Raw genomic sequence first — 25270 nt, 5'->3', positions numbered from 1 at the left:
CCGGCCGTTCTCGCGCTGCGCCGCGCCGCGCCTGGCTGTTCTCCTGCCGCGCCGCGCCCGGCCGTTCTCCCGCCCCTGACGCGTGGTCCGCGGACGCCAGAACGGATTAACGGTAATTACATTGAACCTTATGGGAAAATTTGCTTTGGGGTGCGACCAAATTTGGAGGGCGGAACGGATTAACTGGATTTACATTGAACCCTATGGGGAAATTTGCGTCGGGTTACGACCAACTCGGGATATGCCCGGAGTCACGGAACGCATTAAGTTCGTATCCTGAGGTACCACTGTATAAGCAGTCTAGCTCCCTCTGTGTCATCAAACTTATAAGGCTATGTATGCAAATGGGATTTTTTTTTTTTTTTTTTTGGCATAAATTGACAAAACTGAGGATGGGGTTTCCTATTGTATCCTGTTTCAGTAGATTCAAAATGGATGATTAATGTAATTCAAGCAGCAGCTATAAGTGTTGTTGGGGTAGGTGCTACTGAAATCAACATGCTTAGCATTGTAATAGTCCATACTGAGATCTAACACTCTGAAAACACTTATTTCCTTCCTTTCTAAGTGGGAATGATGATGATGATGATGATGATGATGATGATGATGATGATGATGATGCCACCCAACTCCCAGTGGAAGTGAAATCAGTATTCACAGGGCAGGGGGAGAAACCGGGTGTCATTTAAACATGGATCAGTATGATTGTTGGACATGGGTAATATAATCACAGCAAGAAACATTTATTTAGGGTGCACATATCTTTTAGATTATCATTGCTGAAGGCAGAAAAATTGAGAACCCCAACTACAGGAAAATCACAGCTATTTTTTTCCCCCATATTATTTATATTGAAAAGTAAGCTCTAGGTTAATTCTAACAGGATTCCACCTTGAAGAAATCATGAAATTAAACCTTAGATTTTCAGTGAAATTAAATAGTGGTAAAGTTAGAAAATATATGCACATAAATATTTTAGCAGCTGTTTAGCATGTTTAGTGTGTAGATGTAACAGCCTCAGAATCATATTTGTTTGTATCAATGTTTAGCCCATTTTTCAGTTAAATATAATCCCAATTTTGTTTTGATGAACAGCCTAAGACAAATTTATGGATATAAAATGGCACCAATGTCTTTTAGGTATGATAATTACAGGTAATCCTTGCTTAATGACAGTAATTGGGACCACAGTTTCCATTGCTAAACGATGTCGTAAAGTGCAATATTGACCACAAGTGACCACATTGCTTAGTGACAGCAATCCCAGCAGTCCCCATTGCTGAAAAGTGAGGATCATGGGTTGTTAAGCAAGGACCTTACGTGACCGCGACTTGTGACTTCTTGCTGGCTTCCTACAAGGAAGAGAAGCTGGCAGGAAGTCGAGTCCTGGGCGGCTTGCAAGCAGGCCAGTGGGTGGGTCAGTGGTTTGGAGTGAAGCTGGGTGGGAGGGTGCTGTGGTGCGAGTGTGTGGGCTGGGGGGAGGGTGCTGCAGCGCCAGTGCATGTGGGCAGGGGAACGGGTGCTGTGGCACTGCATAACTGCCTGTGGGCAGGGGGTGCTGCAGTGCTGCACAAGTGCATGTAGACAGGGGGGGGTGCTGTCGTACGGCTGGGTGGATGGACACTGTGGGTAGGGGGTGCTGCAGGTGGGCATACATTATGGGATCCCTGGGATCTCGTACTCTATAATAGGACTTCTCAGGAGAAGAAGCAGCAGAAGTGACTTACAACCTTCCCTGCCAACTTCGCCATTGACTTTGCTTGTGGGAAACCAGCAGGAAAGGTCACAAATGGTGATCACGTGACCACAGCATGCTGCAACTGTCGTAAGTGCAAACTGGTTGCCAAGTGTCTGGATTGTGATCATGTGACTGCAGGCGTGCTGCAACTGGAACTTTGAGGACCGATCGTAAGTACCATTTGTTAGACAATTAGAAAAGAGTTATGGAAGATAGTTTTTACATATGATACCTGCTGCAAGATTATTATATGCACAAAAATGGAAAGACTCAAATGGCTGATGAAGATGACAGTATTAGCAGAAATGGCAAAATTGACTTGTCTGATCAGAGAAAGGACAATAACCACATTAATTTGTGACTGGAAACCCCTTACTGACTTTCTGCTGAAAAAACAAAATGAACTTGATTTATGACTTTGATAGTTAGAAAGAGAAAGAAGAAAATTATGTTGTAACTTTTGAGAGAGGTTAAAATGTAAATATACTGTACTTGTAACTGCTGTTAAGAAATTCAGAAGCCACTTCTTTATAACTTTTTATTCTTTTCCTTTCTTTGTACCTTTTTTCACTTAATTCTTTTTATTTCAAAATTTGTATTGTTTTTATTCTCTTAAAAATTTCTCTAATAAAAATTATATGTAAGTAACTACTACTTGTTTAGCACCGTCGCAACTTTGAACAGCTGTTGAACAAGTGGTTGTTAACCAGGGACTACCTGTATCTCAAATAATGTTCAAAGTTCATATGCTGGAAGCTGCAAACAGAGTCCTCACAATCATGCTCTGACATTTCACAACTGTTTTACTACCACTGCATAAAACACAGTGCTGGACAGATAAGGCATTAGTTGATGAAATAATTACATTCTCACAATAGTTTTGTAATTACTTAGGCTTTGGACTTAAGCACATTCTTAACCCTTTAAGTTGGATTTGTTTTCTTTGGACTTGTGATCTTCAGGTGTGAATGCTTAGCAAAATTTTCAGATCACGAAACAGAACTTCAGGTCATTGAAACAATAGTATGTTTGCACTATGAGCAATTCCTTTATATTAAATGAAAATGAAAGTCAAACATTCAGGTAAGGATGAATCACTGCTGGATTCACATACAGCGTGAAGGTGCGGCTTACTGAAGAACCCAAAATTTGCTAGGTTCCCACATAATAATCAACCAAAACAACCAAGCCGTATTATGGCTTAACATGCTGTGTAAACCTGACCATTCCTTGTGATGCAGCTTTGATGCAGACTTGTAAATTGAGCTGTGCTCCAACAAGAATGACACCTGAATCTGATAATCTCCAGGGATGTTCAAGACTAATTTTTACTTGCCCAAGATGAATACATAGTTCTAATCAACCAGCCCCAATTCAAGACCCACATGTAATTCTAATCTCAATGTGTTGTTCCAGAATTTAAAAGGTTTCCATATAAATGATCTCTGCCATCTTGGTGGTATTACAGCAGCTGCTTCAAGTTCTTGTCCTGAGTGGTTCTGGGCGGCAGTCCCTCTCTCGCAAATTGCAGTTGTGACCAGCAGGATTATTTCTCTATGCTGTCATTACCATTCTTATTCCTGCTTTTCTTTTCATTCCCCTCTTTTTTCCAGCCTGTCTCTTCCTTTTGAAACATAGGTAATTGTAATTATTTCATTTTCATTTGAAATCAACTTTTTTTTTTCATTTTTCAGTGGGAGTTTTATTTAATGGCCCCTCATGTATTTATCCCTCCTACAAATAATTGTTTCAGGGCCCCTTTTTTTAACAGTGAAAACTATCATTGTATGTGTCTGGTTTATTTCTGTCTTTTGGCCTAATAAACAGAATACTCCCTGCTCTATTTTGTCCTTGTTGATCCATGTCTGTGTATGTTCACAATTAGGTTGTTTTCTCCCCCTCTATTACTCTTTCTGCTGGCCCATGATTTGTGCCTATCAAAAGACTCAGGTAAGAGTCATGCTATGGGCAAGAATCAGTCTTAAAACGTCCAGGTTTGGAGACAGCTACTATTTCCTTTGGGCCCCCAAGGTTGAAGGGTTGTGGGATAGGCCAGGGTGAGGGAGAAACTGGCAGCACCGGAGCCAAGTTTTCTGCCACATTCCTAGTTCAGCAGAAGGTCCAGAGAAATGGCAGGACATCCTCATAGCTCCACAAGGGTGCAGGAAGAGTAGGAGGTTTTCTGCAGCCATAGTCCTTCCCCTGTAGGGGGTGAGCGCAGGTGCTCCCAGTGGTCTTGCCACCTTCATCCTGGGAACAGAGTGAAGTGATGGCATATTCTAGTTATCTCTATGCACTGCTGCTAAAGTTCAGAATGATGGAAAGCATGAAGACCATTACCGTACCAGCAGGTGGATATAGTATGTGAAGAGGCATTATTCCATGCATTAGATTATAGGAGAAGCCCAAAAATCAGGCAGCAAAAGCCTTGCAGTAGCAGAGCAGAAAAAGCTAAGTTCCCTCCACCCCAAAAGATTAGACATTTTCAACATTACCTTCTACCTGATATCATTGCAGCATTGGGCATGGTCACAGAAGCCAAAAGTAAAATAAAAAATGAGTGCATTCATCAGCTGGAAAAAAAATGTCTATCCCACACTATTTAACACATTAAAAATAATCTGAAAGCTGCCTCATGCAAATAACATACGTGTGAAGAAATAATGGGGACTAATTGAGGGTGTTCTCCATGCTGGTACATCTCTCATTTTAAATCACTGCATCTGGCTTTTTATGCCTCTTCCTTAGTAAGTGATAACTTTCTTTTTTTATTTTTTTAACCATTACAATGTGTGTTCTCACTTAGAAATGTTTATGAGTTCTTCAGTAATAAAATGCTTATGTTGCCATGGGAACATTGTCACTTTTGGAAAGGGTAATTATGATGTGTTGGAATGCCAAGGAAATCTGTTCTGCCATCATGCTGATATGAGGAACAAATAGATATTCATCTGTAAGTCATTAAGGGCCATTTATTTATGAAAAAGGAAGCCTCAACTGTAAATGTATACATAAATGAGAAATGGAAAGTTGCACCTGAGCGGACAATTCAGTGTATTGCTTCCTGTCCCAAGATTTTCTGTAATAAAAAAGGAATAGGTCAAAAAACATTTTGTCCCATTAGTCAGGAACAATTTTGTAAAAGATATTGTACAGGCGAGGAAATGTCTGAAGTCAATTACACTGTAATAAGGTTTATTCTAATAACAATTATTGTTTGGCTTGTTCTCTGAGTGTTTTTGCAAGTCCTTCTTTTACAAAAATTATCATCTCTGCAAGTTCCCTTGTTCAACTGTTTTACATTCTGCAGCTGTCTTAGCTTGATTCTACAGACTACATGCATTTTTCCTCTTCCTCAGTACATTTCAAGAAGAGGTAACATCTCCTTCAACTTCCCACAATTGCTTCCTGTCACCTGAAAACAAAAATAGAATTTAACACAATGTGGAGAAAATAGAATTTTTTCAATGAAGGTAAAATTTCCCAGGAAACCATATACAATTTGTGGCCTACTTTTTGTTCATTTCCTCTTCCTGAATGGATAGTACTCTCAAGATCCATTCATTTCAGGCAGGCTATAACTATATAAATATATTTAAATAAATGAATATTGTTAACCCTAATTCCTTAACTAAGAAAATGTCTATCAAGTCCAGCACCTTCCTACAATTGCCAAAAGGTTCTGGGCAGCTCAAAACTAAGTCTTACTAGGAATAATCCTCCCTTGCTGATGTAACTTGTTCCCTGCTGAGGGACGAGTCACAGGACCAACTGCAGGGCTGCTGTGAGGAATATTCTAGGCATCTAGCAGATATAATTACTCAGAGTCCAATGGAGTTGGACTCTGACTAGACTAGACACTATCAAGGTGATAGAAGCAAGGTCTTGTGTGGGATGTGATTAAACCTGTAACTCCTGAGGAGGTGCGCAGGATTCTTGAGTCTACTAACCCAACCACGTATGTATTAGATCCATGTCCTTCCTGGTTGGTGAAGGGTATTCAGAGGTAGTGGTGCAATCCCTCTTCAAGAGGCCTCGTTTGGACCAAACTTTACTGTATACTTCTTATGGAAGGTTGGGGAGAAGATGGTGGGGATGCCACCGCAGAGGACCCCGGAGGAAAACAATTATCTGGAACCTTTTTAGTTAGATTCAGGCACAGACATAATACTGGCACAGAACTGGTCACACTTGATGATGTTTGGCAGAGCTAGAATGGATGTAGTACAGGTAGTCCTCACTTACCAACCATAATTGGGACTGGCAACTCCATTGCTAAGCAACATGGCCATTAAGTGAAATGTCACGGGACCATGCAGGATTTAGGATGTCAGTTCTGCTGCAGTCATTAAGTGAATCACCACGCATCATTGTGCGCAACATCATGTGATAGTCACTTGCGACTTCCTGCGGGCTTCCTCATTGACTTTTCTTGTTGGATGCCAGCTGTGAAGGTCACAAATGGTGATCATGGAACACTGAGGCCATTGTAAATGCATGCCATTTGCAAAGCACCCAAATTGCAATCATGTGGCCTCAAGGACATTACAGTGGCTGCAACTTTGAGGACTGGTTGTAAACCTACTTTTTCAGAACTGTCGTAACTTCGAATGATCACTGAAGGAGGCAGTCAGTAAGTGAGGACTACCTGTAGAACCATCCTGTTTCTTCTTGATCTCTTAGTGGTTTTTGATACCATTGACTATGATATCCTCCTGTTCCACTTGCAGGGATTGGGAATGGGAGGCACAGTGCTGCTATGGTACACCTCCTTTCTCTATGGGTCAGGTCCAGTCAGGGTTGACAGGTGTAAGGGATATCTCAGGGCTTGGTCCTTCTGTTTAACATCTACATGAGGCTACTGGGCAAGATCATCCATCAGTTTATGGTCAGGTATCATCAATATATAGATGATACCCAATTACACATACACTCTAGACCAACCAAGCAATGCTGTCAAGATCTTGTTAAGTGTCTGGAGAGTATGGGGGAACTGGATGGAGACAAGACTAAGTGGCTCTAGGTTTCTGACCCCTTGGGGCTGGGAATCTTTCAACTTTAATCCTGAAAGTGCTAAGTCCAGCACCTGTGGCTAAGAAGCACAAATCCATCTTGTACTCTAATTGTGCCCTTACCTGGACAGGGAGGCCCTCCAGACAGTCACTCATGCTTTGATCACTTTGCACGCAGACTATTGCAATGCCCTATACATGGGGTTACTTATGAAAAGTATTCAGAAACTGCAGCTAGTTCAGAATGCAGCACATAAGCAATTATGGGTATAGCTTTGCTCCATGAGTTGTACTGTTTACAAGTAGGCTTCCAGGTGCAATTCAAGGTGCTAGTTATTTACCTATAAAGCCTAGTTATCTACAGGACTGCCTGTCTTCTGTGGTTTCCACCCAGCTTGTATGATCAAACAGAGTTGGCATGCTCCAGGTCTCATCTATTAACCAGTGTCATCCAATGAGTCCTAACAACCATGCCTTCTCTATCACAGTACCTGCCTTCTGGATCACCTGGCCCCTAAGATAGTATGTCTGGCCTCTGACCTGGCCATTTTTAAAAGAGTTGGGAAAACTTGGCTTTTTCCCCAGGCCTTGGGTTAGAGTGAGTGGTGGGTCCTGTGTTTTATCATTTTTCAATGGTTGTTCTTCTTCCAGATGCTTGGGTTTTTAATTGTATTTTAGGATTCTTTTTACTGTATGTCACCTAGAGTTGTTATAGAGCTGTGTGACCTTATACATTTAATAAACAAACAATAAATGGGATAGGTCTGGAAACACCAGTGTGGAGCCCAGAGGGTTCCAAAGTACCCACAGATACATCTCTTGGTATCTGCCAAGCTGTCTGTTGGACCTGACCTATTACAGTAACATATTATTTTAATTTTTGAAAATAAAAGCTAGCATGTTGTTAGCCTCCAGCTCCAATTGCTATTTTCAAGAATACTTCTGGGCTGCACATATGGAATCTTAGAAAATTAAACAAAGAGAAAAACAAAGAGTTGTTTTGGTTGACAGTGTGCCCATATGCCCAGAAAAAGGACAAAGGTAAGCAGGGGCAAGAGACTTTCTGGAAGGATGGGGTACAGAGATGGATGCAGAGTAATTGTTAATTAATGCCTGCTTTGTACCTGGTTATGTCTTCTGCATCAGCCACTTTGTGAGAACACCCAAATGCTCTCATAATTCCAAATCCAGTGGAATTATAAATGCTTAATTCTGACTAAATTCTTGCAGTCTCAAAACCCACATATTACATCTCTCTCTGCAACTTCTGTCCATAAATGAGAGTTATATTTATTGAGGAGATTCTAAATTTCTCTTTTACTAATGCTTTCATTCATTAATGAATGCCATGGTGTTCAGATTATATGTGTGTTCTTCTAGATCATAATGGAGTTACTAAACTGAATTCTTCCAATTTAGAAGAATTGGAGGAAGAAAGAGAGAGGCTGTCTTTAGAATAGTATTTATGGTCCACTTTCCTTTTCTTAAGCTCTCAGACCAGAGCAATATACGGATGTCACATTATGTCATGCCCTTGTGTACATGATTTCCACAACTTCCAGAGAGAGATACATACAAATATGATGTTACTCATTTTTCAGCATGGTTATTACTAAAGAAAGCAAAAACTGCATTTTTTAAAGAATATAATGTAATTTGGATTACCATTCATCTGCCAAGGGGAAGATTCCATATACATACCTGGCAATATTAAATGAATGTTGGTCCATCATTCTAAGAAGAAGGGAGTGTGTTTATTCTTGTATTCTGCACAATTCAAACTTCGTACTGAAGGACCTTCCTGCTTAAACCCCAATCTAAAATTTAGCCTAAATAACAAGTGTCAAAATCCCATTTGATATATCAAATGCCTGGTTATTGTTTATTTACTGATTGCTTCCTTCTTCATTGTTTGTTTAGCAGTATCTAAAAATGGGTAGATAAAGTGCTTCCTATTGTTTGGAGTTACTAAATTACAGCTCCAAAATAATCAGTTCTTTTATGTTCATAGGATGTTCTCATTATTGTAGTATTTTGACTAGGTCCAAACTGAAATGGAGAAGCAAGGGACTGTCTTACCAGTTACATCCCCTCCTCTTTATGTGATGTTTCAAGGGTCGCGCTAGTGTTTAAAGAGTTCTTCCATTAATAATTGCAGGGGGCAAGAATTGTAACATAGCTGACCTAGCTGATCTCAAAAAACTAAGTAATCAGATCTGGTTAGTATTTGGATGGAAGATCACCAGGAGATTCCAGTAGGATAGACTGGAAAATGGGGAAAAAATATCCTGGAAGAAGGCAATGGAAACCACTTCCATATTGTTGCCAACCACCACCACTGCCATCCCAGCCTACATTTTCATGAAGTCATCATAAGTCATGCTTGACTAAAGACTTAATCTTTTCGCCAGAAATAATTGGGCTAAATCATGTTCCATGGGAAGGGGGAAGAGTAAAAAAATTCAGGATGGTGATTGCAGCAGTACGATCGAAGCCCCACCCTTCTGTACCTGTTCTTCCTTCTACACTGTGACATCTGGATTATTTGATGTCTTCTTGTAAGACAACATAGGAAGACAGATAACAACACCTGCTTTCCATGGCATCTCATCCTTCTCCTTGAAACAGGCTTCATTTTTTTCCCTATCCTGTCCTGTCCTGTCCTGTCCTATCCATTTCCTATCTTCTTCAAAATCTAATAATCTTGTGGTTTCAGTTAATCTGGAACAGGAGACATTCCCGGTGGTGCTTTAAACCTTCAAATTTGCCCAGAAGAAAATTAGCTTTTTTAGTTATAATGTTTAGCAATTGCATCTGATCATGACTCAGAAGTCCAGAAGTTTTTTTTTTAAAAGCACTGCATTTGCTTACATGAAGTTCTTAGTTTAAACTTCAGTGACATTAAATACTGACTCATGAGGATGAGTTGACAGTGACAACATCTCATAAACAATAGAAAAAAAATCAAGATGATAAAAGTATAGCTGGCAGAAGTTTCAACCCCCATATAAAGAATTATTCTAAAATACCTTCCTGCAGCCTTCTTACCTTTAATTTTCTCTCAATCATTGTTATTTGAATTAGTTTGGCCCATTCTCCTTTAGACACCCTTTTACAATGTGGACAGTTCCTACAAATAAAATTAGAGTTATTGGGGGCATTGTCCATATATCAACAAGAATATAGAGGAATAATTAGCAATCTAGAACCATAGAGCTTGAAAAGACAAAGGCAGCACTAGGTGTGGCACTCATTTTTTTTAGTCCCAAAACTGACTGAACTCAAAACAAAATCAAAATGATTTTTGTCTTCCAGTCTAGTTATGGGATTCCCTAGTGGTCTCCAATCCAAGTACTATTCAGTCTTCTCTTCTCTTCTCTTCTCTTCTCTTCTCTTCTCTTCTCTTCTCTTCTCTTCTCTTCTCTTCTCTTCTCCTCCTCTCCTTCCTTTCTCTTCTCTTCTTCTTTTCTTTTCCACTAGCATTGCTAGATGCTTCTACCTGCTGAAGGCAAGCCTCAAGAGTAGTTGTTTATTCTTTTATTAAAAGTCTTCAATGTTTGAAAGAGCATAAATAGAGGGACACAATTTGAGTGGTATGCCATGTGCCACATGTCAAAAAAGAATGGGTAAGGCGGGGGCAAACAACAGAAAAATCAACTGATTCCTTATGGATCAGTTATTGCTTGGAAAGAGAAAGCAGAGAATAAGATTAAACGGATGTTTTTCTCAGAGGTGGGATGAAAATTGTGGGGTCTCCGAATAATTGTTTTGGGACCAATATTCATAAATCATCTGGAATTTGAGGTGAGAAAGCAAACACCTAATTATTCAGGATTATTAAAAACATATGAAAAGCTCCAAAAGTCTATTTTCAAAATGGGGCAATTGGCATTAAAATGGCAAGTGTAGTTTAAAGTAAGCAAATGTAATGTGAGAAACCATGGAACAAAACATCCTAACTTCCTGAGTTGTGATAACTGACCAGAGAAGAGAACCTTAATTGCTAATGGAGAAGACTAGTCTCTGATCTAACTTTCCAGACACAATTCTGATATAGGCAGGCAATTGAATAAAAGAGGAATTATTTCAGTAGTTGTTGAAAATATTGATTATGTGCCTTCAAGTCTGTGTCAACTCTTAGCAACCACATAGATTTTCTCCAGAAGCTGAAAATATGCCACTCCTTAAATCAATGGAGGAAATATTTCTGTGACCCTGAGCTGCATTGGTTCTTAGTGGCCAAGAGCCACAGTCTATAGGACAGAGACGTCATCAAAGTGAGCCATGCAAGGACTTGGAAGGACTTTTTTTTATTAAACCTAATGAAAGCTTTTAAACTTGTTTTTGATTATTTGAAACTGAAAATGGGAAGAGATCATGTCACCATTTCTCAATGGTTTGCCACCCAAATTCACCCATGTAACTTCTGAGGACTATAAACAAACAAACAAGCAAACATGAGAGTGGTAGGATGCTTAACCCCACCTTAGTAGGGCTGGCTTTGACAACGTATTTTCTTTGAGTACTTATTAGCCATTTGAATATGAACTCAATTAAGATCTAATTTTGCAAGGACAAAAGCTCAAGTATGCTTTTCAGAAAAAGGAAATAATCGATTTCACCAATTATACTAACAGATGCCTAGTGCTATTTCTGTAATAATATGATTCAAGAGACATTCTGCCAGTTGTGTGGGAGACATTTAGAAATGGAAGAAAAGAATAATCATACCAAAAATATTATTTCTGACTAGCAAACTATGTCTGTACTCTGATTCTAAAAGGAACTGGAAATCTAAATATATCAGTGATTATTAAATTGTGGTCCATGGATCATTAATGATCTTGGAGTCCACTGCAACTTCTCTAGTTAGCTCCCTCATCACCTCACGTTTTGGCATCCAGCATTCACTGCCAGTCAGCTGGTTCATAAACATGGATCTGTGGCTGAAAAGGGGTTAATTGAAGCATACAAGAGATAATACAAGTGGCAAAGTCAGTACTGAAACTCAGAAAAGGGACAACAGTGAAAAAGTCTCAAGTGGAGTGTGTCTGTATGTGCTGTGCTAAGTGGAACTGTAGTCTTGCACAAGCAGATGAAAATGAAAAAGGAAAAGTGTGAATAAAAAGATGATTAATATCTAAAGATGACATGAGAAGCCACTCATGTCTATTGGTGTGTGCGTTTTATGTTATGCAACTTTGTCCAATGATGTCATGAAGCCTTCAAAGCTTTTGCAGCACTTTCAAATAAATAAGCACACTAGCAAGCCAATAGAGGTTTTCTTTCAAAATAAGTACAAAGCAATTCATTCTAGTCAGAAGGCAATATCTTTTGTTATCAAAGGTGGATTAAAAAAAATAAATAACCCGAGGCATCATTCAGGCATATGTTCCTTGTAGCAAAAGCAGGTAAAAAGTCATACCATAGGTGAAAAGCAACTTAATGACAAATATTATGCTCAGAGAGAAGATTGAACAAGCTATTAATAAAATTCCCTTGTATAATACTGTGCCATGTCATTCAAAATCCACAGCAGAAATATAAAAGAGTAAGAACTATCATACATGTGTGCTAGCAGACATTTTTGCATTATAGTTGTTTGATGACAATTAGGAACCCAGTAAAGATACTCTCCATGATTTCAAGTGACTTGCTCCAGTAATATACCTCAATGATATATTCACCTTTTCCTTCTAGGTCAAAATACCAATTTTTAATGCAAGTGACAAGACTTCAGCCTTTCTTTCACAAGTATGAATTGTGGTGCAAATGGCTTGACCAGCAAGATGTTGACTCATTCTTCATTCTAGGTGATTTTTTTCTCCACTGTTCAGCAGAAGAAATAGATGGTTAATACAAACATTGAAAAGACATGTGCGGATGCTGCAACAGAACCTTAAGGAATACTTTCCAGACCCAGACGTAACCAAAACATTCGCCATTGCCTTTCGAATTGAATTTTTTATCTTCCATCTTGTGAAGGCAATATGCTTGTGGGCTGAGCCTAAAATGGGTCTCAGTTGGAAATCTTTTCCAAATGTCTGGCTTGTGTATTCTGAATATCCAGAACTGTCCAATACAGCTTTCAAGCACCTACTGCCATTCCTTTTTTTTCTTCAGGTAATTACATTAAAGATTATAATTACAATAGTAAAAACTAATACAAACTAAGAGAAAGATAGAAAAATAGAAAGGAGTAAAAGGTGCAAAGGGAAAAAAAAAACTAGGAAAGACAGAAAGAAAAAAGAAAAGAAAGAAAAATAAGAATATAGTAAAGAAAAAGAAAAGAAATATATAAAGAAGTGACTCCCAACCTTCAGCACAAGTATAAGCAATTTTAGTAACTTTTTACCTCCTCTTAAATTACAACAAATAATCTGTTCTTCCCATATCCCATCTCTTATCTATAAACAAATCCATAAAGCATTGTCATTTCAGTCCTGGTGTCAACAAAAGTCCATTAAGGGTTACCAGAAATAACAACATATCTATTTTAACCTTGATCAAGTAAACCAACTTTATATTCCTTCCTTTTACTTCTAACAATCTTAATCTTTAGTCCATTCAAATAATGTCCTAGAACTTGATTTCTTTTAATTTCTTCTTTCTCCCTTCTCACGATATTCTTCAAAGGTTTAACAAGTCTCTTTTGTAAATGCAATATAGAAAAATTATCCAGGTCACTGTCTTGGTTTATTGTTTGTATGTCCCTTTTAATTTAAAACATCAGCCAGTTTTGTTTTGTATGTTCAGTGTAATATCTCTTTCCAAGTTATTCTTGTAGCCTGTCATTTGTAAATCTGCTTTCAAATCAGTCTCTGTCTTGTTCCTCTTCCATAACAGATTTTAGACACAGTCTATCCACAGAGGCAGATATCACTGTTGACATATTGAAAATATCCTTCAATATTTCCAGTGTTAGAATATTTTGTGCCATTCTGTAACTGTTAATCAAATTTATATATTCTTCTCCTTTAACTGAAATCTTTAGTTCCCTCTAGTGTCCAATTTTTTAAAAAACGTTTTAATATTTTTTTAAAATTCAAAACAAAAGCATTTTCCCATGGGAAGGATCTTTTGTAATTAATTCCAAAATCTTATTTCAAATTTATCTGGACCCTTAGTCTGTTTGTAGCTTTCTAAAATCAAAGTTTTAATCAATATTTTGCTGTTTATTTAGGAAAAAAAACACTTTTTAAAAAGTTCTTAGCTTGTAGTTAAAATTTTCTTTCATTAAGGATTGAAGGCAGATTCACCCAGTGTTTTCAGACTTGTCACTCTAAAGGTTTTTAATAGCTGAAAAGTAGTTAATAAGCAATTTCTGAATGTGATTAGAAAAGGAAGTAGGCGAACTTGGTGTCCTTTTAAAGGCACCGACTGCAGTTTGAGCAAGATCACTTTATCTCCCAGTGCTCAAAACCCACTGGAGACCAATGTCTTGCAATCTTCTTGTGAGGAGCACTCTGGAGCACTTGTGGGCAATCTCTGGTCCTCTCCTTTATCCAGAGAAGTTTGAAGATCCAGTCTACTTGCTGGCTCTTCATTCTTCACTATGGTCATTGGCTCCACTTTTTGAGAAGCTGCCTTCAGTCCGCCATTTCATCCTCCGGAAATCCCATCTACTGCTCTTCCCAATAACCCCAAAGGTTGCACACAGTCATCATGACTAGTAGCCAAACTGCTGGCAGTATTGCTTATTAGTTCCTCCCATCTTCTCTAGTGTCCCTGAAGCAGATTTTGTCTTCCTTATGACCTGAGCAGCATTCCACCATATACCAATACTTATTCAAGCAAGATTTAGAATTAATACATGTGTGCACATTGCTTCAGTTCCCATTTTATAATTAGCCCTCTAGGGTTGGATGCACCCTTTACACTATGTCATCATGTGCTTTGCTTTATTGTGTCTTAGCTTGTTATACAAATCATGCCAACTGTGATTTATTCAATAAGCCATTGTAAAACAAATTAGAACTTAGTATGCTGTGTGAACAAAGTTCATGACCTCAGCCAAATGTATGCACATTTTCACTATGAAATGTTAGATTCAGCATAAACTTCCATCTGGGATTATTTCTCTTTCATGGCCCTTTATTTATGCAAGTTACCACTTGATGCTCTCCTTTTCTACCCTCCGTCGTTGTCTGCTCTGCACAAGCTTCTGTTAGACTCTGAAATGACGCCAGCAATGTACACTTTGGATGCGTTCCACATTCCACTGGAGTCGTCTGCAAACCTTATTATGTATAATGGTTCCCAATGGTGTCAACTTTTATATTAATTTTATTAATGGTTAGGCCTGATTGGAGCAGCCATACCCAAATTTATTCAAGGACAGTGTCTTCTCCAGTTAAGAATTCTCAATGTCAGAAGCTGGAGACCAAAAGCAGGCAGGCAGAAGGCTGGGAATATAGCGGGGCTAGCTAATACAAAGATTTCTGATGCTTGCAAGACTGCTGGTGAGATGTTGCTTGTCCCATCCCTTCCATGGCTGAAGGGCTCTGAAATCTTAGCACATGTGAAACAAACATATTCATCAATTTACATATAAGAACTATAGTGATTAACCATTATAATAACTGTTTAAGATTCAATCATTTTTCTTGCAAAAAAATAACAAAGATGTTCAACTATCCCAGGAATTTAAAAAATGTATTAGATAGGAGGGAATGTGGAATGTGAACCAGGAGAGGGAGCAAAGAATTATTTGCTTTCTGAAGCAACCATAAATCACTGCGATAATATTTACCACTTCACAATCTCCTGTTTGTCACTAGAGTCTCTAAGGAATTCACCACTAATTGAGAATAGACTTTCCAGTTTAATGGCAACATTACAAATGGTAAGTAATTCATTTCGTATGTTGCTGACTTCAGCATATAACAATGATTGTGAACGTATACACACCCAGACACATATTAATGTTTAAAATTGTAACAGAGTTCCTACCCCCAGGCTGGTATCCTAGGACTCCACATATTCTTGTATTGTCTAGAGTTTGTTGTTTGCTTGTTTGGCCACCCATCTCAAATTCATGTCTCTGGGCAGCTAACAATATTTTAAAAACAGCATAAAACATAAAAGGACAAGAAACGACAACATACATATAAACCGCAGCTGGGGTAAAAATATTTCCACTGAACAAACTGGATACATTGCTTAGCGTAATGATAAAAGGAAAGAGAAAAGCAAACTCAGCAAAATTGCAGCTTTCAGATTAGCTGGTTTATCTTCAGTCTGAGTGTTCATACTGTAAGTTGTCTGCTCTTCACACACAAGGATGAAGAGGCACAGGTACAATACAGAGTGCGCAATGTATTCGGCAGCTATGCTTTTTAATTCATTTGATTTCTGCTGGGTAGGGGCCTTTTAACAGCTTAAATTGTCTTTGCTATATAATTGCCATGAATCCTTAGGATGTATGGTGGTGTAGAAATAAAGGAAATTAAATTAAGAATAAAATAGTGCTTTCACAGACTTTCTCTACTTTTGAACTAAAGTGCTTTCCATCAATATTTCAGTCAAAGGAAAACTATGCTAGCCTTACATTTACTGTCCCTATTGTCAATCCTGATCTTGCCTCTATTACCTCTCTTCCCAGTCATGGCTGATCACCTGACCTGACTCCCTCCCCCCATGACAAAGCCTAACCCATTTTATACCCTTGCATAATATTGGAATAAGGAGCAAAAGATTAGTTAAACACCACTACAATTAAAGGCAGTTTAAATCTGTCTCACTCATGGGCTGGAGATGAGATGAAGGCAACATCATGGCGAGACAATGGGCCAGGGCCACGGTTAGATATAAGTGGGGAGATTTGGCTGCTCTTCATTGTGGTAATACTAGTGATAGTTGCTCCTCTTCCTTTTCTTCCTCCTCCTCCTCCTCCTCCTCCTCCTCCTCCTCCTCCTCCTCCTCCTCCTCCTCCTCCTCCTCCTTTGAAGTGTTTGTAAACCAAGCTGGGATCATTTTTAAAGAAAATTATATGTACATATTTTATATGTCACCTGTTATCCACAATGGATATAATATTTGGAGTTACTTAGGATAAGAATCTCCATGAATGAATGGATGGCTTCAGCTTTTTCCTGGAAGATGCGCTTTGGGTTTAAAAGCTCTGCATCTCATTATAAAAAGAGATAAAGCTCCCAGGGGTAGCCAGCAGCCATGCCAAAGCTGTTTACAACACCCCTCCTCCAAATAATCATGTACCTAAAACCTTGGGATCTCATATTTTTTCAACTGACTTTAATGGACTAACAGCCAGTAGATAGTTGTAATGGCATAAAATTTTACTGTGCACTGGTTTCTGCATAACAGTATTCAACATTATGCAAGGTGGGCAGACCAGATGCCAGTTTGAGTAACTTTTTCTCGGTGTTACACTTGTCGTGTATCACATATGGCAACAGGTTTCTGGGAAGACCCATCATACTTTTCCTTTTGGGGTAGGCAATGTTATGCAAAGTGGGGAAAAGGAGTGAGAAACAATAACTGATGAATTTAAAGATATGAAGTAAGAAAAAAAAGAAATGGAAATATAGCTGAATTTAGTTTAGCAAACACCATTCATCTCTCCATACCTCTCTATCCTTGTGAACCATATTTGTTTCCACCACATCCATATGCTGATTCATACATTGCTTTTGGGTTTTTTTAATCTTCCCACTTTTCTCTTTTGCAGAATATTGTTAACTCCATCCAACCACAATTTGCTCGGTCTTCCCCCTCTTCTCAATATGCATTTAATCTTCCTTCATATATTTGATTTGCAATTCAATCTTTAGTCATTCTCTGTACAGTATATGACCAACCTACTTCTACATACTTCTTTTGTACTGGTCACTCACTTTTGCATTTATTCAGCACCTATTCATTCTTGAACCTATCTCTTTTTGTTTTATCGCATGCACTTATGTACTCCTGTCCCACTGCTGTCAGCATTCTTTTAACTTTCTCTGGATGGTGACACAACCAATCCTCAATTCTATAAATTAAGTTGGCAGAAGTTCACTAATACTCAGCCATCTTCACTTCTTTTGACAAACATGTATGCTTTACAACAGACCACATACTCCCATTATCTTTCTAAGACCAGCATTTGCATATCTTAACTTTTTTTCCATCTACGTTCCCTACTTTAATAAACATTCTATAAGTTCATCAACTTGCTCTAGTCTAAAAATATATATTTATGTATAATCATTCATCCATTTTCCCCATCAAACCCATCTACCTTATGATTAACACATTACTTTTCAGCTCCATATTCCTTGTTGTATCATACAATCTGTCTAACATTCAAAGAAAATATTCGTCTTTTCAGCCAAAACATGGCATTATCTGCATACAAAAGTACATGTACATTCACATCCCCAATTGACATATGTCTAACATCATCACAAGAATTACTTATGCACTGGTCTTGTAAAATCAAGGTTGCAACACACATCCTTGTTTTACTCTCTGCTCAGTGTTGAGCCATTCACTAAGCATTCCATTTATACTTGTACAGTATATGCTTTACTACCATCATATACTGCTCTTATCCCATTCAGCAACCAATCTTCAACTCCATATTTGAGGGAATTATAATGGGAGCTAGAGTTTTTCAATATAGAAATATTAGTTATGTCAACAGCTATCAGACATCTAGCTTCAAGGCTGAAAATCGCATGGCTAAATATCTATTGAGAGCCAGTTTACTGTAGTGATTAAGGCACTGGGCTAGAAACCAGGAGACTGTGAGTTCTAGTCCCACCTTAGGCATGAAGCCAGCTGGGTGATTGCTGGCCAGACACACCCTCTCAGCCCTAGGGAGAAGGCAGTGGCAAGCCATTTCTGAAATCTCGCTAAAAAAAATGCAAGGACTAACCGAGGCAGTTGCCAGGAATCAACAATGACTCAAAAGCATCAAATATATATCTATTAAACCATAGGAAAGGAGGAGAAAAGGGACACTGTTATTAACTGCTGATACTGCAAGAAGGTTCTCTACCACCTGTCAACAAAGGGCAATCACCTGGTTAAAGTAGCTCCAATCTACTATGTAATAAGGATTTTTTATCTAGTCATGCCACATCAAGTGTCTGGGAAGCTTCTGCTGCATTCTAGCCAGGGAGTCTGACAATATTATGTGAAACATCCAGTAATTCAAGCCTATTCCTTTTATTATACGCTTTTGCTATATCAGCAGATATACAATAAACATGTTCACATGCATGCCTTTCTCGATCACCAACTGATGAGCAAACATCTGTTCTGCACACCTCTTGTCCCACATTCAGCTGCACTGCACTTCCAAAATGTTGATCACTCTCATTTCTTTCAAACCCCTTCCCAGGCACACTTAACAAATAAATCTCCCTGTAGTTTTGCATTCACTCTTGCTACCTTTTCTTCAGAACAATAAAAGCATTCTTTCCATTATCCAGCACAAATGCAGTCCTCACACACATTAAACACAACCAGTTTGTAAGAAATCACATTCATATTTTAACATTTCTCATGTTACAGTATACTGTCTATATCTGCAGCCTTATCATGCTTGCCATTCCTACAGGATTTATGACTTCCTTTTCATTCCTTTTTATCAGACATCAATATTTATAGCATTAATTCCAATTCTATTCCTGATATATCACTATTATTCCCATACAAATCTATAAAATACTCTTTCCAGCATTGCCTCACTTCTGTTTTATCCCAAATTTAGTCACTTTTATTTTTGATTCTGTTCAGTGCTGGAGTGGAAGGAAAGAGAGAAGAGGATGACCAGCAGCAAGGTGGATGGACTCAGTTACAGTGGCCATGGATGCATCATTAGAAGACCTGAAGACCAGGTTAGGGACAAATCATTATGGAGAAAATCTGTGTATGTGATCACAAAGACTCAATAGCAACTTGATGGCACATAATCAATCAATCAATCAATCAATCAATAAATCAATCACTGCTGGAGGCTTTTTGCTTAGTCCCTTTTACCAACTTCCCAAACATTTTTTTAAAATTTCCATCAAAATCACTCAGTATTTTCTCTGCTGAAAATCTTAATCATTACATCAATTTCTTTATAGCCTTTAGCCAGCAAATAAAACAAAGATAAAAAGGGGTGGGGGGAAGAATAAAAATAAACACAAATAAGAATATACAGCAACCTATCCTAATTCCTACTATGGATCCCCTGATGAAGCCTTGATGCTAAATAATGAAACTTTGCAACATTATAGGTTATATAAAAACCTTACCAGCAAGCAGGTAATCAATATAGAAACTGCCTGGTTGCCTGGGGATTTCTGCTAGAAGAGAAAAAAAAACATTTTGATGTAATGTCATATAAAACCTGCAATATAAAAGAACATGTGTTATCAGTTCTACCTCTCGTGTGCCATGGGGGCAGAGACAATGAGCCATAGGGAGTTTGTGATAGCAGTACTGAAGGAAGGGCGTTACAGTGAGCGCTGATAGAAACTCAGCTGTAGTTTGAGTAAGTCATGGAGTAAATATAGGGAGCCATGCCTCTTTGATTGCTTGTTTTTGATAACACAAAAAAGATGGGCAGTCATTTAAAATAATACAGCAGCTCAATTTTGAGTAATTGTTGGCAGGTCAAGTTTTTAGCCAGCCAAGGTTTAATAAAATGATCTGGGAAAGGTCACATGAAAGGAGCTTCTGCTTCAGGGACTTCTTTCTAGTGAACTGAAATGTATCACTTAAGACAGTAGAGCAGTCCAGTAGGCTGACAAGATAAGTTTAAGCCAAGAATTAAATATTACTAATTGAGCTCATGACTCTACTCTGAACAGCCCTCATTGCATTGAAAAGAAATAGTTAAAAAATGCTGAAAAGGAAGAAATGAGATGCCTGTCATCCTCTGAGGAGAGAAGCTCTTTTGACTCACAGTCCAACCAAGCCTAACAATTACTAGTAGAAATTTTAAAGGAAGCAAACTCTGTGTTTGTTTTGTTATTTTGTTTGATCTTAAGTTTAAACTTTACCCTGGAGTTGTTATCATCTCCCATTCTCTCAATGGAATTACGCACCGTCTTTTTTTTTTTGGTCAAGAAAAGGAAATAATAAAATTAAACTTACGAAGAGCTCACTAAAAGGACTGCTGATCTGGCACCATCTTGGTTCCTACTTAATCTTAAATAATTCCTTGCTCTCTTTTATTACATTTTTTGCAACTTTTTCTCTATGTACATATTATACAATATCTTTTATCCTAATTTGTTTCAGCAATCATTCTCTAATATGCTTTTGTTTTCCATCCATGGCTTCTTTCATTTCATCATTCTACCAAGCATCCTTTTTCTTACTTCCCATTAGCATAACTACACACTGAAATATAATTCTTTGCACTCTGTTCCAAGAAGGTTTCTCACCCACATTTTTTTAATTCTGGGAGATTAATCTTATCTTCTTTTTTGCACTTTTTCTTCCTGCAATTGTTCTATTTTCACTCTAGTTTTTTTCACTTCTTTCAATCTCATCATCTTTGTATCTTTCACCAATTGTCTCAATATTTCATCTTGAGCAACCAAATCAATCATGGTTTTGATTTATTCTTCTTCTTCCATGTATATAGATGAATATGCCAATGCTTAAATCACATATTGAAAACCAGAATACCCTTTTCTAAGCAAACACTCATCAAACAATCACCATTCTAATTCATTGTTGGATCTCTGACTGGTCCAATCACTTTTGTTCTCTCTTGTTTGTCATGTTCCCACCCATCCATTGATGTTGTCTGCTACAATAATAGCCCCTCGCTCCCCCATGGAGTACTTTCATTCAGTGTGGGAGAAAAACTCATACAATTACAGTGAGCCCAATGTCCTTACAATGTGGCATCACTTTACCCATCCCATATCATTGTTCTTTGTGTGACAGTTTGGCAATACTGGCTGAAATCCACAAATGCAGAAGCCAAGCTGAAGATCTGACACAAAGTCCTCCCCTTCTCTCACAGTGCAGATGTTCAGTGCTCTATCTATTGACCATCTGGTGGGAAGAAAAATAAGAACCCAGGCTCTCTCTTCCCCTTAAACAGTGAGGTGTACTATTAGAGCTGATAGTCCTGGCCATCTGCTGGGGGGTGGAGAGAAGATGCTGGAGCACAATATAATCCTCCTTGGGTGCTAGAAGGAGATTCCTCTCCTCCTCTTAGTCCAGCCTGTGAAATTGGAATCTGTGTACTCTATCTGAGGATGGCTCTCCTCCCTCCATTTTGATTGCTCCTTTGGAAACTCCCATTTAGTACTCCCCCTCACCCCTGAAATAATTTCGCTTGGAAGAGACTATTGCCTCCTGCTTCTTTATCAATTTATCTGCCAGCCCCACTTCCAGTTCTGGTCATATAGAAAGCTCTGTATCTGTATCTGTATTTGATCATGGCATTGCACAAGAGAGGTTTCTACCCCAAAGCAATTACAGTCCAAAATCTGACAAATGAAGAGCAATATTGATAATACAGCGGTATACTGTATTCTCAAATCTTTGTTTCATGAATGCAAGCTGCATTAATCAGCCATCATCCTGACTATGCATTAATACTATTTTATTTTTATTACTGAAAATTGTATGCTTCTTTTCAGAACAATTACAACAAAATTATTTCCAATCTGGCTTATAAGAAACAAATTCTAGACAAAGGATATTGTAATAATAATAACAACACACACACACATATATATAATAGCTATATATATATAAATATATATATTTATAAATATATATATATATATATATAACATATATATATATATATATATATATACACACACACGCGCACATACACACAAAATACATCTGTGCACATCACTCTTTCAGTCTGAAGTTTATAAGAGCTTTCCTACTCCAGTGCCCTCGAAATATCTTAATCAACAAGATCTGTCATTCCTGTCCAGCACACCACTTTGCCATTCGTGGATGATGAACACTGTAATCCAACATCTCTGGAAAGCATCAGTTTGGGGAAGATGGGCTTACAATGTTTTAAATATAACATACCAGAGAGAAGCATTCATCTTACAAGAAACAAGGCAAAAAAATGTTTCCCTCACTCAACCTAAGGGCATTTGGGGGCTGAAAAAGAGGTAATGGAGGAAGTCTGCATATAGCCTGTGTTTGCACACTTATGATCGAGGTAGGGCATGAACTAGGGGAGATGACATGGTGATAAAACACATTGATGAATCACTGAAAGGAGAGGAGTCATTGTCCCTCAAAGCTCAGGTTCATATCTTTTCTGCCTTCTCTAGCCAACCATGCCATTTGTACTTTTGGTCACTATTCTTCAAGCCATTTATGAGGTACATATTGGATTTTTATTTGGTGCAAGGAACATTGAGATAAATGGAGGTGTTGTGAGAACAACAGGAGGATTGCAGAAAGAAACAAAGATCAGAATTAAGATTACTACATAAGAACTAGGTATCTCCTGAAGGCTCTAGGTTAAGGCTGAGGCTGAGGTTAAATGCTCATTGGTCAAATTCCATCTCATTCATAGAATTTTAAGAAACATCTAGATGATGTCATCCTTCACTGGTAAACTTAACCTTTTTTCTTTTCACAGAACATCTGCTGAAGGAAGACAACAGCTGCACAGTGTGGTTTGAGTGATGATGTTTAGGCGTCATCTGTCTAGAACACAGATTGAGTGTTGCGCATTTTTGGGAGAAGGGCCACTGATGACAGCAGTGGGTGGGGTTATGTTCTGATGACATCACACAAATAGGCAGGAACAGGATTGAGGGAGGAATTCATGAAAAGAAACTTTTATCTGTTTTTGAAAAATTGTTTTCTTTTTATTTTCCCTATCCTATAGCTCACACAACCTTTTTGTTTTGCTTTCTCCTCAAAAAGGGTAAAAAACATTGCCTATTTATAGATGATCCTCTGTTGAATCAGTGCTACAAATTCTGGAGAGTGAAGAAAAGGGCTAGGGAACAGATATAGGCTGCCCACTCCTCATCTAGAAGTATTCACCCACAGGCCAAGGCTTTGTCGACCCATTTTTTCCTGTCTAGCTCAGTTTTTAATATCTTTCGGAAGGCTAACAACATGGGGGCTAGTGGGATTTTTCCTGAGGCTGGTCTACAATATAGTTGCAGCCATTGAAACACTGTGCCTAGAGGCCTCAGCCTTCTTTGCTCTGCAGAATTGGGGGACCATAAGCAAGTTCTCCCGGCCAATTCCTTGGAGAAAGGATTGGTACAAGTAAAGACAATCTCCTTATGTTGCAGGGCTGGGTTAATAAAGCATCAGGGGATACCCCTGCCTGAAAGGAAACTCTTATCCAAGGGGTAGAAGGATTCTTTGATGTAAAGCAAATTGAACAGAACGATGTTTTTAAGCACATCTGGAATCCATTCCTCCCAACGCGCTTGAAGAGGTCTTAGGATCAGAGGTGGCTGGTACGCGAACGAGCGTGAGGCGAAGCAGCCCAGATTTCGCCGGGCGTGAATTCCTTCCACGGACGGCAATGGGGGTGGGGTGGGGTTCTTCACTGGGGAGATGAAAAAGAAACCTCTCCAGCCGTGCCTCGGGCAAGAAAAGGGCGTCGATCTTTTCGAAAGGTTCCAAAGTGTGAAATCGCGCCCCCCCCCCGCCGCCCCCGCGCTTAGACAATGCCTGGGCGCGTGCCTCCGCTCGCTTCACCAGGCGCGCCTCCGCTCACGGGGAAAGAAAACCCCTGCCCACCCGCTGCATATTCACCACTATTTGCATGGCTGCCCCCACCTCCCGACGGCCATTTGTAGCCGAAGCGGGGCTGCTGTCGCTTTCACTCTGTTCGCGGCCGCCGCGCAGGAAAGCAGGAGGAGGAGGAGAAGGAGGAGGAGGAGTCGTCGTCGTCTAGAGCCGCCTTCGAGTCGCGGGCTCGGCTTCTCGCCCTCCTTTCGCTACTGTTCGCTGGGCGCTCAGAAGCGGCCGGGCCTGCGGTTCCCGCGGCTGGCAAGCGGCGACAGCAATCCGCTCCCCGGACCCAGAGGGAGCCGCGAAGCCGGCAGCGCTGCGCCTCGCTCGCCTCTCCTGGCCTGGGCTCCTCCTCGATGGCCGCGGGCTGCAGGGACGGCCCGGGGCAGGAAAAGTACCGGCTGGTCGTGGTGGGCGGCGGCGGAGTGGGCAAGTCTGCGCTCACCATCCAGTTCATCCAGGTGAGGGGCCCGGAATGGGGCGGCGGCGGCGGCGCGGCAGTGTCAGTTTTCTCGCCTTCCTCGGCGCTTTGCTAAGGGTGGGGCGCAGCAGAACGGCCAGGCGCCCGGAGCCCCCTCCTCTTCCTCCGCCCTGGCCTCGCTGCTGGTGGGTGGGTGCCTCCCTACGGGAGGTGCCCTCGCCCCGTAGGGAGAGCGACGCGCGCTCTGGGGAGGGGCTCCGAGGCCTGGCGGGGCCCCTCTCTGCTGGGAAGCGGGAGGGACCTGGAGCCTGATCTCGGGAGTCCTCTGTCTGGAGGCCGAGGGGGTTCCCTGGCTGTTAGGCGCCCATCTTCCTCGGAGCCCTTGTGATCTGG

General features: G+C 39.7%; 1 protein-coding gene and 1 long non-coding RNA gene across 3 annotated transcripts in view; one reads left to right on the top strand and one right to left on the bottom strand.

The window, feature by feature from the left end:
- Window positions 1-4690: 4690 nt before the first annotated feature.
- LOC112540960 (uncharacterized) lies at window positions 4691-24641 on the bottom strand. Of its 2 annotated transcripts, none has more exons than XR_003084996.2 (4): window positions 24502-24641; window positions 20004-20054; window positions 9799-9880; window positions 4691-5153 (listed from the first exon to the last, which is right to left on the bottom strand). It is a non-coding gene; the product is annotated as an uncharacterized LOC112540960 (long non-coding RNA). The 2 variants fall into 2 exon arrangements; XR_003084997.2 differs by having other exon boundaries at window positions 20004-20051.
- Window positions 24609-25270, top strand: part of RRAS2 (RAS related 2) — a 39606-nt gene continuing 38944 nt past the window's right edge. Inside the window, exon 1 of the mRNA XM_088145984.1 lies at window positions 24609-24917. Coding sequence (XP_088002110.1) covers window positions 24813-24917 — 105 coding nt within the window. The 5' untranslated portion in view covers window positions 24609-24812. The remainder of the gene's footprint in view (window positions 24918-25270) is intronic.

This window comes from Python bivittatus, unplaced genomic scaffold (genome assembly GCF_059951505.1).
Source record: "Python bivittatus isolate LINGU-HERP-01145 unplaced genomic scaffold, Pbiv_v1 ctg000480_np1212, whole genome shotgun sequence".
Classification (NCBI taxonomy): Eukaryota; Metazoa; Chordata; class Lepidosauria; order Squamata; family Pythonidae; genus Python; species Python bivittatus.
This window is presented reverse-complemented; position numbering and strand designations above follow the sequence as displayed.